The sequence below is a fragment of the Microtus pennsylvanicus genome, chromosome 14, assembly GCF_037038515.1.
Source record: "Microtus pennsylvanicus isolate mMicPen1 chromosome 14, mMicPen1.hap1, whole genome shotgun sequence".
Classification (NCBI taxonomy): Eukaryota; Metazoa; Chordata; class Mammalia; order Rodentia; family Cricetidae; genus Microtus; species Microtus pennsylvanicus.
In genome coordinates, this window is record NC_134592.1 from 6,669,034 (window position 1) to 6,684,214 (window position 15,181).

The window sequence follows — 15,181 nt, forward strand, 5'->3', positions numbered from 1 at the left end:
CGGTATGTGTGTTTGTGCATTCCTGCTTTGACTAGTGTCCTTGTATTGTTTCTGGAGTAAACTGTAGTCTTTCTCCTAGAACGCCCCATCCCCTATGACCATATGATGTATGAGCACCTGCAGAAGTGGGGACCTCGCAGGGAAGAAGTGAAATTTTTTCTTCGACATGAGGACTCTCCAGCTGAGAGCAGTGAACAAGGTAGATAAATGTTTTCTTCATTCACATATTAACTTTTATCATACTAGTTAATTTTATAAAAATTATTCACACATCTTCTTCCTTCACTCAAAATTTCCGGGAGAGAGAATGTATATTTCTTGTGCCTTTGACCTCTGCAGTTGCAGATATGAGTATGTTACACCCCATAGGCACAGGCTCTTGCTTTCTTTCAGGACACCAAGTTGGTAAGATAATGCATTCCCAGATACGATAATGTGTAAACATGCAACGTGTGAAGAGATTAATTCTAGTAAACACCACATAGGTCAAACATCAAGAATTTGAAATAAAACCTTAAAATAATAAGGGAAAAGGCTATGAGAAAAATTCTGATTTTAGAGTGGAACAAGCCTTTCTCAGAGTAACATCATGCTACCAAAGACAAGACCAGTAAGTATGCTATTTAAAACAAAAACAAAGCCAGGCATGATGGTACACACCTTTAATCTCAGCCTTCAGGAGGCGGAGACAGATAGATCTCTGAGCTCCAAGCCAGTCAATGCTACATAGTGAGTTCCAGTTTTAAAAATAAACAAGAAAAAAGAAAGAAAAAGAAGAACTGATGGCCTGTAAGCATCCTGACTACATGAATAACTCACAGGGTGGGTATATTTTTATTTCCATGTAAGAAGTCTTAGAATTTTATAAGAAAAAAAGTGTTTGATAGAAAAGCAAGAGACCCTGTCTCAATATAAATAAATATGTACATACATACAAACATATATACATAAATAAAAGCATAAAACTGGGCCAGAAAGAAATGGTTTTTACCAGTTAAGAGCACTGGCTGTTCTTGCAGGGAACCTGAGTTTGATTCTGAGCACCCAGATAGTGGTTTTGGTTTATAACTATCTCTTAACTCCAGTTCAAGGGGATCTGATGACACCTTCTGACCTCCTTAGGCATGAAGCACATATAGCACATCCATGCAGGCAAAACACACATTAAATGAATAAATCTTAAATACAAAAGCGCAAAGCCTTTTAACCCATCAGTTCTTGTAGAAGGTCTACATTCAGTCTGTTACTGCACCTGTACAAAACAAGGGGCCCACAGTGTGGCTCATCAGCTCCTGCTGGTGGGAGCACTATAAGTGCCCATAAAGAAGTGGGACCGTGAAATACAGGATATCTGTGTGGTGGAGGGCTCTGCAGCTCTACTACAGAAGAAATTCTGTGCCCTGGCCTAAAAATGTGTCCAGTAGAGGAAGCCGGTTGCCTAGCAGTGTCCATACCATACTGGAACTGCCTTTGGTGTGACTCAGACAAGAGTGACTGTATTATACTAATGGTTTCTGTGTGTGAAACAGCTTTGGAAGGACTTGTGAAAAGCTGGGCATGTTAGCCTGGGCAGAAGGGAACAGGCAGGGGGTGTTGTTAATTGTAGACCTGTAGCAGGCCTTCTTTTGGGCCACCAACCAGCTCCCAGATCCTGACACAGACACTTATTATTAATCATGAATGCTCACCCTTATCTTATGCTTTTCCCACTAGCTCTTATAACTTAATTAATTTAACCTGTTTCTCTTTATATGCCTTTTGCCTAGAGACTTCTTAGCTTTCTTCTTTGTGTATTTTTCAAGACAGAGTTTCTCTGTGTAACTCTAGCTGTCCTTGGCCTCACTTTGTAGACGAGACTGGCCTTAAATTTACAGAGATCTACCTGCCTCTGCCTCTGAGTGTTGAATTAAAGGTGTGCACCACCATACCTGGCAGTAAATAAAATTTATTTTTTTTTAATGTATAAGGGAAGTGTTTTGCCAGCATGTCTGTCTGTGCACCACTTATGTGCCTGGTGCCTTCATGTGTGAGTGTGCACCACATACATGCCTGGTGCTTTCAGAACCAGAAAGGTGTCAGATCCCTTAGTACCTGTAGTTACAGAAGGTTGTGGGGGTACTGGGGAATTGAACCCTGGCCTTCTAGAAGAGCAGCCAGTGCTCATAACCACAGAGCCATCTCTCCAGCCCCCAGTTAAAACACTTTGAAAGCTAGTCAATTTCATGCTTGATTCTAAATTTCATGTTTGAGATAAATTATGGTGTGTGTGTGTGAGAGAGAGAGAGTGTGAGTGAGAGAGAGCGAGCAGCAACACATGAAAAGACTGATTGCGCACTGCACTGGGCAGTGGTGGCACACGCCTTTAATCCCAGAACTCAGGAGGCAGAGGCAGGCAGATCTCTGTGAGTTTGAGGACAGCTTGGTCTACAGAGCAAGTTCCAGGACAGCTAGAGTTACACAGAGAAAGAAAGCCTGTCTCAAAAAATAAAATAAAACAAAAAACTGATTACAAAACATTCTTAACTGTACTAAGTCTTTGGTATTTTACATTTATGCTCAATAAATATGCAAATATGTGAAAAAGTTGAAGGGTTGGTAATTATATTTGTTAATTTTGTTTTCATTTCTGTGGGGGGAAAAAACAGATAAGAGCCAAAGAGATGGCTCAGCAGTGCTTGTTCCTCTTCCAGAGGACCTGAGTTCAGTTCCTAGCGTGAATATCAGGTGGCTCACAACTACAAGAAACTCCAGCTCCAGGGGATCAAATACCCTCTTCTGGCCTCTGTGAGTGCACAAATAAATAATTTAAAAAGTTAAAAGACAAAGATCTTTTGAGAGCTAGAAAGACATCTTAGTGGTTAACAGCACATACTGCCTTTACAGAAGCCTTGAGTTCAGTTCCTAGCACCCAGCTAACAACAGTGTGTAACTCCAGTTCCAGGGCATCCAGTGCCCTCTTAGGGCCTCTCGGAGTACTGCCCTTATGTGCATAAACCCACACACAGACACATATATATACAACTAAAAATAAAGAGTTGGGTGTGATGACACATACAGGAGGATCTCTGTGAGTCTGCAAGCAAGTTCCTGGCTCAATAGCAAGACCTTGTCTCAAAAACAATAATAATGATGATAATAATAAAGTTTTTTAAAAACTGGAAATAATTAAGTTCAGTACTCATGTATGAAAAATATTAAAAAAATCTAGGAAAAAATAGCTGGCAAAGTTTCCTTTGGTTTACAGTTTAAATAGACGTGGTTGGAAGACTGCTCTGTCTGGCAGGACACAGAACATGAACTCTCTACCTCTTTTTATTCAGTCCAGAACCCAAGCCCATGGCCCAGTGGTACACACATTTAGGGTGGGCCTTCCCACCTTTTTGGAAGCCCCCTTCATAGGCACACATGGGTATTTTCAAGGTGTTCCTAAATACAGTTAAGAGTTTGGATGAACTATATCAGTAAGCTTGATCTTCTCATCTCTTTAGGTGGCCGTCAGACTCAAGAGCAGAGAACTCAAAGAAATGTAATAAATGTACCTGTAGAAAAACGCACAGAAAATGGGGTAAGTCATGTGAACTAAATTTGTTGCCTGAGATTTCTGTCCTGCCCAATTCCATAGTTCAGTCCCAAAGAAACAGAGGTCTACATTAATTATAAACTGGTTGCCCTACTAGTTTAGGCTTATTATTAACTAATTCTTACATCTTAAATTAGCCCATTATTATTGTCTATTTTAGCCACGTGGCTTGATACCTTTTATCAGCAATGCATTCTCATCCTGCTTCTTCTGCTTCTGAGTCACAAATGCCGAGAGTGCCTTTCCTCTTCCCAGAATTCTCCTGTTCTCATTGCCCCTCCTCAACTTCCTGCCTGGCTACTGGCCAATCAGTGTTTTATTAAAATACAACTAATAAATCTTTACAGGGTATGAGATCATTGTCCCACAGCATAAATTGATATTTTTTCTGGTATGATAGAGTACTTGTCCATACAGGTGTACTTGTATTAGTGAGCATGTGTACCTGAGTCTGTGAGTCTGCAGAGCAGTGGTTCTCAACCCGTGGGTCTCATATAGATTCTTACATTATGATTCATAACAGTAGCAAAATTATAGTTATGTTGAGGGTCACCATAAAATAAGGAACTATATTAAAGGTCGCAGCATTAAGAAGGTTGAGAACCCCTGTTGTAGGAGCCAGAGGACAACTGCAGTATTGTCTCTCAGGACCTGTACACCTTGTTGTTTTAACCTGGGATCTAACTGGCCTGTAACTTTCCAGGTATGCTGGGCTATCTGGTCAGTAAGCACAGAAGTCCACCTTCCCAGCACTGAAACAAAGAATTGACCAGACAGGCTGGTTTTATTTCTTCAGTGTTAATGTTCTGACCACTCTGTCAGGATTGAATAACAAAGTTGTTGGAAGGTGTGCATGTGCTCAGCAGTTGCCGTAAGAGAAATTCCTTCAGCACTCTGTGTAGCATTGGAGTTAGGTTACATGCTATGGTCAAGGAAACATGGAAGGCTTCCTTTTTAGGAATGCTGGCATACTGGAAAGGACAAGTAGATAGGAAATTTTTTTTTTTTTTTGGTTTTTCGAGACAGGGTTTCTCTGTGGCTTTGGAGCCTGTCCTGGAACTAGCTCTGTAGACCAGGCTGGCCTTGAACTCACAGAGATCCGCCTGCCTCTGCCTCCCGAGTGCTGGGATTAAAGGCATGCGCCACCACTGCCCGGCAGATAGGAAAATTTTTAACCTGGTCTTTTTTCCTTTTGAAATTTTAGTAATGACTTTCCAAATAATTATAAGACTAGCAGATTAGTTTAGTTCTTCCCTACTCTGCAACTAATTAGACTAATTTCACCTTGGGCAAGTGTTTGGTCTAGTTAGATGCTGGTAAGAGTGTGGGGTCTGGAGGGAGAGCCTGTATACTGGCTGCATGACTTGCACACTGGCTACATCTGCCTCTCAACTTCCCAGCTTATTAATGATCTACTGCTTTTGTTTTACCTCTGTGAATGTACAGGTTAAGGATCACTTATTCAAGTTTTTCAGATTGGAAATACTACACAAATGTCATTGGTTGACTATCTCTAATTCAAAAGTAAGATTAGAACTCAAAAATGTTGGATTTTGAACTTTTGGATAAGGGAGACCTAATATGAATTGCCATTGCACCTCTTCCTCTTCTGAAGACTTATTTTTATCTTACGTATGCAAGTGATTTGTCTGCATGTAGGCATGTATGTACACCATGACTAATGCCCATGGAGGCCAGAAGAGGGCTTTGGATCCCCTAAAACTAAAGATTTAGACAATTGATAGCTGTTGTGCTGGGATCTAAACCCAGGTCCTGTGAAAGAGCAACAAGTGCTTTTAATTGATGAGTCATTTCTCCAGCCCCAAATCTATGCTTCTTTGACCTTCTTTGAATCACATGACCTCCATCTTTGTAAAAGAAAGATACTAACCTACCCCTTCTTTTATCTCCCCTCTTTTTAAATATTAAGCAGCATATACCTTATTTTGTCAAGGTTGATGAAATTCATATACTTTTGTCTAGTTCTAATTACTGTTTTATACTTTGTCTACAGAGTGTTCAGTATTGTAATTCAGTTGTTACAGGGATTTCCCAGCATGTATGAGGTTCTGGATTCCATGTCCACTGCCTCACGAACCAAGAATAGTGGTATATGCCTGTAACTTCAGCACTGGGGAGGTGAAGACAGGAGGGTCATTAGTTCAGGGTCATCCTTGACTATATAAAGAGTTCAAGGCCATCTAGGATAGACAATACTCTGGAGAGAGAGAGAGGGAGAGAGAGAGAGAGAGAGTGTGTTTGCCAGGTGGTGGTGGCACATGCCTTTAATCCCAGCACTTGTGAGGCAGAGGCAGATGGATCTCTGTTAGTTTAAGGTCACCCTGATCTACAGAGTGAGTTACAGGACAGCCAGGACTGTTACATAGAGAAACCCTGTCTTGAAAAACTAAAGAGATAGGTAGGTAGGTAGGTAGGTAGGTAGACAGACAGACAGACAGACAGACAGACAGACAGACAGACAGACAGACAGACAGGAAGAAAGAAGCTAGGCATGGTGGTACACAAGGCATTGAGAGGCAGAAAAGATGTATCTCTGTGAGTTTGAGGTTAGTATGGTCTGCATATAGAGAACCTGCCTGAGACACAGGGAAGGGAGGGAAGGAAGGAGAAAGAAGGGATGGAGACAGAGTTAATAATAGTTAATAATAGTATTCATAAGTTTTATAGATAGTAACCATGGAGCCTGTCTTAGTTGCTTTTCTGTTGCTGTGAAGAGACACCATAATGAAAGCAACTTATAAAGAAAGTATTTAAATTAAGGCTTGCTTATAGTTTCAGAGGTTAAATCCATCACCACCATGGTAGGGAGCATGGCAGCAGGCAGACAGGCATGGCACTAGAGCATTAGCTAAGAGCTTGCATCCTGATCCAAAATTGAAGGCAGAGAAATCAAGACTGGGCCTTTCCCTTTGTAGGAACCATGGGATTACAGCTAGCTCTGCATAGGTCAGTTTATGTGACTTCTGAGGATTCAAACTCAGGTCCTCACACTTTATTTTATATTTTTGTATGTGTTCTTGTATGTGCTACAATGAACATGTGGATGCCAGGGGATAACTTGGGGAGTCAGTTTCTCTGCTTCCACCATGTGGGTCTCAGGGATTGAACTCAGGTTGTCAGGCTTGGTGGCAAGCGTTCTAATCTGTTGAGATATCTGAATAGCCCCAGAAATCCTTTTGAGTTCTCAGATTTCCCATTACCTGAACTGCAGGCATGGTGACATAAATATGTTGAGTAGAGGTATAGTAAAGCTGAGGAGGATGAACGATAGATGGATGCTCAGTAATATTCTTACATATTGTAAAGGAAGAAGGCTAGTTTTGATAGGTCTTTGATCTTTTTTCTTCCTTGATAAAATTGTTAATGTTAAGAGCAACAAAATTTAGACCTGAGACTAAAATTTAAAGTGTGTTTATGGGGCTGGAGAGATGACTCGGTAGAGGAAAGCACAGTCTTTTCCTTCAGATGACCTGGATTCAGTTCCCAGCACCCACGTGGAGGGTTACAACCAGCTGTAACTCCAGTTCCAGGGGATCTGACACCCCCTTATGACCTCTGAGATAACTGCATTCATGTGGGTACACAGACGTAGAGGCAGACAAAACACTCAGACACATCAAATAAACCTTTTTGTAAAGTATGTTTTTACCTTCTATAAGAGCTTGTAATTAGAGGGAGCCTGAGATCCAGTCTTGAGGACCAGCTGCCAACAGCATCACATCAAAGATGTTTTAGTATCTTTTATAGCATACACACCTGGCATTTAATCCTCTAATGCATTGCCTTGTAAAGCACTTTATTGTCTCCAAAGCACTTTTACATGCATTTTAAAATTAACAAGATGTTAAAAATATTTTCCCTATTACTTCTGTGTCTGTCCTGGATAGAACAATTGCATAGTAAATGTTCTGCCTTGTGAGCTGGAACCAGAAAAGCATATCAAGCAGCAGTATGAGGGATACAACAGGATGCTGAACTGATGTGAGTCATGCCCATTAGCAGCTGCTCAAGCAAGGGCTTGGGAGGTTCTGCTCTCTACAAACTACGGGTCAACCAGACAGTCTGGTTTAGGCGGTTGCTTGACTTCTGTAAAGACACTTGGCTGACTCTGTGTGGAATTCCAAAGATCTTAGGTTCTTTGATTCAGTAGAAGTGCTCACTGAGATGTTTACTGCTTTGAAAGGACACAGTCCATCAAAAAATGTTCTTTGATAGAGTCCTGGAAGCCTTTGTCTTGTCTACTCAGCCAGCCTTGTCAAGAACACCAGCTCCTACTTTATTGCTATATGTCCAGCATGCTGCCAAGGCCAGTAGATTCCACCTCATTTCTTCTAAATGTTACAGGTTTAACTCATATTTAGGTCTATGGTCTACTTTGAGTTGATTTTGTGTGTGTTATAAAGTAGAAATCCAAATTCATTTTTTTGCACACAGAGACATAGACACACACAGACACACACACACACACCTACACATCTACCTCCAGTTCTTCCAGCACCATTTGATAAAAACACTAGCCTTTCACCAACTAACTTGTCCTGATGCTTTTGATCACTTGAATACAAATGTTAAGACTGACTTTTGGAAGTAACTACTAATGTGGTCTCTCAATCCTCACTTTTCATGTGGTACAATGGACTCAGCTATGCTTGTCAGATAAACAGTTACCTAGAAAAAAATTCTAGACTTTAGCTACTGTAGCAGGGATGTGGAGGGCAGGGGAAGGCCAGGATTTACCTGCTTTTAAAAAGCTTCTGTTTAGTCTGCCTTGTGTAGAAGGCTGTTACTTCATCCCCTTGCCAGCAGTTCATGTCACAAGTCCCTGTGACAACTCTGTGATGTGACTGGGATGCCCATCCAAGGTCACTTCTGTCTCAGGCTTGTCTCAGATGCCATCTTGTCCCTTGCTGTTTCTGCACAGGTGCTGTATGCTCCTCTTAGACCTGCTTTGTGTTGTGTGTTATAGGAAATCAGAAATCTTTTTCATTTAGTGGTATTTGAGATTTAAAGAATCTAGGAATAAATAATCCTCAATTTATGAGTGAGGCTGTATAAATTTATTTTGACTTTGTCAGACTCACTGATTCTGAGAATTAGCATCTATATATAATACTAGAAAGTTCTCTACGTATTTTATTATTCTCCTCTTTTTCTTTTGGACCTCGATGGGATACCGGTTGTGTTTTGTTCTCCTTTGCTGTGTGTTGTGTTCTGCATCCTTTAATGAGAGACATCTTTCAGCCAATGAATTTGGCTTCAGCCCTATGTGTTTGATTTCTTAGTATATATCAAGTTGTCTTAATATTTATTAAGAAAAAAGGAGACAAAGTCTGGAAGGAAATACTTGAGAATCATACGCTTGATGAATAATTTGTCTACAGAATATATAAAGAACTCTGAAAACTGAATAAAAAATAACCCATTTTCTTATTTTATTTAAAATTCTCATACAATATTTTGATCATGTTTTCCTCCTCCCCCAACTCCTTCTAGATCATACCTACCAGCTTTGTTCTTTCTCCCTCTCTCTCTTTCTCTTTCTCTCTCAAAACACCAACAAAACAAACAAAAAACAGTAAGACAAAAATTCCACAAGAAAACCCATGGCATTATTTTGTGTTTTCCAACTGCTCCTGGGCATGACCTGCCCTGGAGTGTTGTTGATATACCAAGTGAGACTTCATTGGAGAAGACTGATTTTCTCTTTGCTACTAGTGGGTATAAATTACAAATAGCTTCTAAGTTAGGGGGAAAATAACCCCTGTTTTTAAAAATTGGACATACTTCACCAAAGGAGATACGTGAATGTCCTATTAAGTACATGGAATTGTGTTCAGCATCATTAATGTTCAGGAGAAAACAAACTAAAATCATTGAAAAACCTTAAGCTAAAAGATTGATATAGCAACTTCTGTTGGGGAGAGGAGAGGCAGGAACTCTGATGCATTGGTGGGTGGGAGTGTAAACTCTGTAATCTGCAAAGGAGTTTGGCAGCTTGGAACTTAAATGTCAATCTGCCGTATAAACACCACCAGAGAAAGAAGCAGATCTCTGTGTAGATTTGTATGTGAATGACACAGCAGCTGCTAGAGAGCCACATCCAAAATGGGCAACGCCTGAGGGCAGATGGTAGCTTTGGTGTTCTTTCATTGCCAAGGTTTCTGTCTTCTGTTGATTGCTCTCTTTGCTCAGTGAAGCTTTTAAGAATGGCAAAGCATCCATATACATAAAGTAAATTAACAACATTTTAAAATAAACGTTTTATCTTGCATTTAGATGGTTACCATGAGTCCTGTCAGTCATGCTCTTGGAAACAGTCACTCACCCTGGTACTCTGCATATGGTTCTCCTTAGAATCAACACAAACTAGTTTTTTTAAAGATTTATTTATTTATTATGTATATAACATTCTGCCTCCATGTATGCCTGAAGACCAGAAGAGGGCATTACAGGTGTTTGTGAGCCACCATGTGGTTACTGGGAATTGAACTCAGGACCTCTGGAAGAGCAGTCAGTGCTCTTAACCACTGAGCCATCTCTCCAGCCCCACAAACTAGTTTTTTAAGGCAGGGTCTGCCTAGACCTAGAATTTGCTTTGTAGTCCTGACTGGCTTAAGACTCATAGAGATCTGCCTGCTGGGATTAAAGGTGTATGTCACCATGCTTGACTCACTCCCTCCATTCCTCCCTTCCTTCCTCCCACCCTTCCTCCCCCTCTCTCTCTCTTGCACGCGTGCTGTTTATTTTATGCAAATGAGTGCTTTGCATGCATGTATGTCTGCACAACTCACAACTCATGTGTGCCTGGTGCCCGTGGATTCCAGAAGAGGGCATCTAGAACCAGAGTTACAGACAGTTGTGAGCTACTATGTGGGTGTTGGGAACTGAATCCAGGTTTTCTGCAAGAAGAAGTGCTCCCAACTTCTGAGCCATCTCTTCAGCCCCTCTTTTATTTCTTTTTTTTATTGTGAGCTATCCATACAGAAAAATGTATAAAATGTGCAGTTTAAAGAATTACTCCAGAGTCTTTTGAGATTGCCTGTCAAGGTTAGAATTTCTTGCTTTATTCTTTTTGGGGGTTTTGTTTGTTTGGTTGGTTTTTTTGTTTGTTTTTGAGACAGAGTTTCTCTGTAGCTTTGTAACCTTTTCTGGAACTCACTCTTTAAGACCATGCTGGTCTTGAACTCAGAGATCCACCCATCTCTGCCTCCCGAGTACTGGGATTAAAGGCATGACCAATCCTATGTTGTTTTATCTTTACAGACACTAAATCAAGATGTTTGGTGAAGGTCATTCCTAAACTTCTGATTGGATTTCACAAGTTGTTTTTAGAGACAGAAATATAAACAAATCATAGTTGTGTAAAAATTACAATAAAACATAGAACAAGGAACCAAAGTAAGCTGTTGTTCAGTTAACTGCATCAAAGGCATTGTCAGAGATCACCAGAGAGAGCAACCAGAGGCTGCTGCAGAGATGTGGGCTAGGAAGCCGTAGACTTGGTAGTGGCAGAATTAGAAACTAAAGTGCAGGTACATCAAGTGTGGGGACAACTAGAGCTCACTGCAGTGAAAGCTTAGATTAAATCCTGTTTTGAGACAGGTTTCTGTTATTCTAGAGATCTTGATTGGGTTTGTCTTCTCTGCCAGGTAAAGATTAAAAGACAGGGAAAATCCTAAATGCAACAGGTAGTAGCAGGGATAGCAACAGATCGCAGACACAGCAGACAGCAGGAGCTGCTAAAGAAAGTAAGGAGCACAGAGGAAAGCAGAGGGGGACTTGGGAAGCTGAAGCCCAGTTTCTCCTTGAGGCCTGGGGATTTTCAGGGTCTCTGAGAGAAGCTGGTAGTTCCACAACTTTGTGGTAAAAACGTCCTGGTCTGGCCCCAAACTTGTAGGGCCGATCCATAGGCAGAGTCTACGGAAGTTCACTATCTCTATTATCTAGACTTGACCACTCTTCCTATCTGTCTGCCTGTCAGGGAATCTGTTTTAACTCCTAGTCCATCAGTACAGTTTTCATACATATAAAATGCCATGGAAAACATGTTTCTATAAGGAGCAGTGTATACATACAGTTGGCACACCGAATATCATGTAGTGCAAGCTGCTGTACTTGCCAGAGAGGAAGCAGCACCTCAGAGGGGGTGGCTGGTGGATGTAAGATGCAGGGGACTCATTCTTCAGAATAGCTTTGGAATGACATTCTACTCTACCCGGGCAATTTCATCTTGTGGGTAGATGTGTGGCTTAAAGGACAAGAAAGGATCTTTAGGATTGCAGATGCCAATACTAGAGTAGTCTAAGCAAGAGGTTAGAAGATGTGTGCAGTAAAGCAGAAGTTCTGAAGAACCACACTCTGCCAAAGGCCACTCTGAATTGTCCCAGGTTGAAGGAACGATTGAGTTGAGTAAACTGATGTGTTTTTCCTGCCTGAAGTTCTAATACCAGAATATCACTTTTCTTTTTAGTAGAACTTGTTAGTGTAATGAGGTAATGCTTTGGGGACCTGTATTAGTTACTTCTGTTGCTTTGAAGAATGCCCTTGCAAAAGCAACTCAAGAGGAGAAAAGGTTTTCTTTTGGATAGAGTTTATCATTATGGGGGAGACATGACAACAGGCAGGGAAGTTATGGTGGCAGAAGCAGGAGGCTGGCTGATCATATTTCATCACGCACAGGAAGTAGAGAGAAAAGCAGAAAGTGGGTACAAACTATAAAACCTTAAAGCTTGTATTGTACTTCTTCAGGTGATGTCCCATAACACTTCAAGCAGCACCACAGTCTGGAAACCAAGTTCAAACACAGGAACCTATGGGGACATGTCTCATTTGAGTCACTACAGGGGAGCTTGGGGATGTTTCACCTGACAGTGGGGGTGTGCGGAGACTGGAGAGGAGCTAAGGTCAGCAGAAGTGTGCTACTGGTCTACTTTTAGTACATTAATACCTACGGAGAACAGCTAAACACATGATAGACAATAAAGCCGGAATATTTTTAGACAAGGTGTTCTTCCCACACTTCCTCTCTCTGTGGTGCATTCATGACTTGGTGCATATAAAGCAAGCATTCTACCAATTGAACTATTCCTCAGCCTCAGAAACAGGATCTTCTTTAGGTTTGGTTTGTTTTTCAACACAGGGTTTCTCTGTAGCTTTGGAGCCTGACTTGGAACTCCCTCTATAGACCAGGCTGACCTCAAATTCACAGAGATCCACCTGTCTCTGCCTCTGAAGTGCTAGAATTAAAGGCGTGTGTCACCACTGCCTGGCACAGGATCTTGTTCTAAATAAAACTCTCCTCTCTCCTTCCTCTGTCTCTTGTCTTTTTTTGTTTGTTTGTTTTTGTTTTTCTTTGTAGTCCTGGCTGTCCTATAACTTGCTCTGGCACAACTCACAGAGATCTGCCTGCCTCTGGCTCCCAAGTGCTGGGATTCAAGTCATGCACCATCATCACCACTTGGCTAGAAACAGGATTTTAACAGCCCGAGGTAGGCCTGAACCTATCCTGATCTTCTTGTCTTGGCTTCCCAAGCATATGCCCCACCATGCTTGACAGAGCAACATGTTTTTTTCTTCCTTGTTTTGTTTGAGAAAAGATCACACAGTGTAGCCCTGACTAGCCTGAAAATCACTATGTAGACCCAGCTAGCCTCATAGTCACAGAGGTCCACCTGCATGTGGTGTATACACACACACACACACACACACACACACACACACACACACACCCCTCCCAAGTGCTGAAGTTAAAGGTGTGATCCACCCTGTCTGACTTTGCTCATTCTTGTCAAATCCCCAGTCGATTGACTCACTTCCTTTTTCCAACCAGTCTCCCTTTTACTTTTGTGTTTGTTTTGATGACCTAGTGAATTTAATTAAGTTTGGTTATAAGAGCACTAATGAGGAGTTATTTCAGGAGCATGGGCAATTTACCAGTGGCTGCTGCCTCGCCATTAACTGTCAGTAACTCTTCAGGAAGTCATGTAGTCTGGTGAACCCTTCCCATCCGTGACAGAATGCTGGCAGGCCCAATTATATGCAGTATTTGTACAAGGAATCACAGCTGCTGTGAGGCCACCAGCACAGCAGTGTGTTATGTCCCAGGTCAGTGTTCCATACAGATCCTCCCTATCCTCCAGCCCTTACAGTCTTTATTCCTCATTCTTCTTCCAGGATGTTCCCTGAGCCTTGAAAGGGGTGAAACAGATATCCCACTTATAGCCAGGCATTCAACTGTCACTTATTCTCAGCATTGGGCCAGTCATAAGTCTCCACAATCGCCATTTACCACTGCAAAACTAAGCTTCTGTAACTGATCTCTGGACAGTGTAATCGTCACAGCACGTCCAGTTAGCAAGACAACTGTATTAGCTTACCCCTTAGGGCCTATGACCAAGCTTAAAATACCATGCATGAACTCCCTCAACTTCTGTCAGAAAGCCATTGGTGACCCTGCTTATGTGGCTTAGAGGGCAAAGGTGCTTACTGCCAAACCTGAGGACCTGAAATCGATATGGTGGAAGGAGGGAGCTGCCTCTTTAAGTCACCCTCTGACTGCCACCATGGCATGTGTACTAATTAAATAATTAACTAATTATTGCAAAATATCTAACTTTAAAACGAGGCCCAGCTCTGCATTGCTCCTTCAGGATCTTTAGGTAAAAGAAAAAAATGTTTAGATAAGACTATTGAACAAATCTTGGTTCATCTGTTTTGCTGTAATGTAGAGTGTGCTTAATAATCATAAGAGTTGAGGAAGAGGCAGGGCTGGTAGAGCATGGGCTGCAGCTAGAGAGATGGCATGGCAGTTAAGAGCTTGCTCTTCCAGAGGACCCAGATCCAATTCCAGCACCCATATGGTGGCTCACAACTGTCTGTAACTCTTCTTGCCTCAGTGGGCACCAGGTATGCCTGGGATGTAGACATGCATGCAGGCAAAACACCCATATACATAAAATTAAATTCAAAAGTTAGAAAAATAATTGTAAGAAGTTAAAGGGTGCCAGAACTTAAAGGGATCCTAAGTGTATGTGTAAAAGTAGAAGTGGGAAGTAGGTAGTGGGGATCTGAGAGGGTGCCCAGTTACAACTGAAGGGATCAGAGGAAGACAAGTCCATTAGAATGGAGCTCTGAAACTGTTATGAGCTACCTCCTTCAGCTTGTTCCTTATCGTTCTTATGACTCTTCTCCCAGTGTCCTCACATACCCGCGTATAGACTTGAAGACTGCAGAGTGCATGGAGCACATCTGACAGAGTACAGCGTGCACATGGTGGGGCTTAGTGAGTCCTGTTCTGTGTTCATGGTGAAGAGCACAGGCTGTCTGCTTCTGCTCACTTTCTCATCTGCCAGTTGGAGTGCCCTGGCACCTGCCTGATTCTGAGACTTGTGTGGAAAGGGCACATGACCAGACATTATGCTCTAGTTCTTTCTTTTTATGTTCAAGTCATATGCACCATTCTCTGTTGGGTAATAGATGGGCCATGCAGAGGGTTTTTAATGAACATTTGCATTTTAGATTCTATTTATATTTCTCCTCTAGAGCAGATGACAGTGAAATGGTTTTTCTTGCTTCTACCTA

General features: G+C 41.7%; 1 protein-coding gene across 2 annotated transcripts in view; it reads left to right on the forward strand.

Annotated features, from left to right (window-relative positions):
- Ppp1r13b (protein phosphatase 1 regulatory subunit 13B) overlaps positions 1 to 15,181 on the forward strand; it is a 75,104-nt gene that overhangs the window by 41,038 nt on the left and 18,885 nt on the right. For both annotated transcript variants that reach the window (XM_075948477.1, XM_075948478.1), the window contains exons 3-4: positions 80 to 199; positions 3,489 to 3,565. In XM_075948477.1, the coding sequence (XP_075804592.1) occupies positions 80 to 199; positions 3,489 to 3,565 (197 nt within the window). The remainder of the gene's footprint in view (positions 1 to 79; positions 200 to 3,488; positions 3,566 to 15,181) is intronic.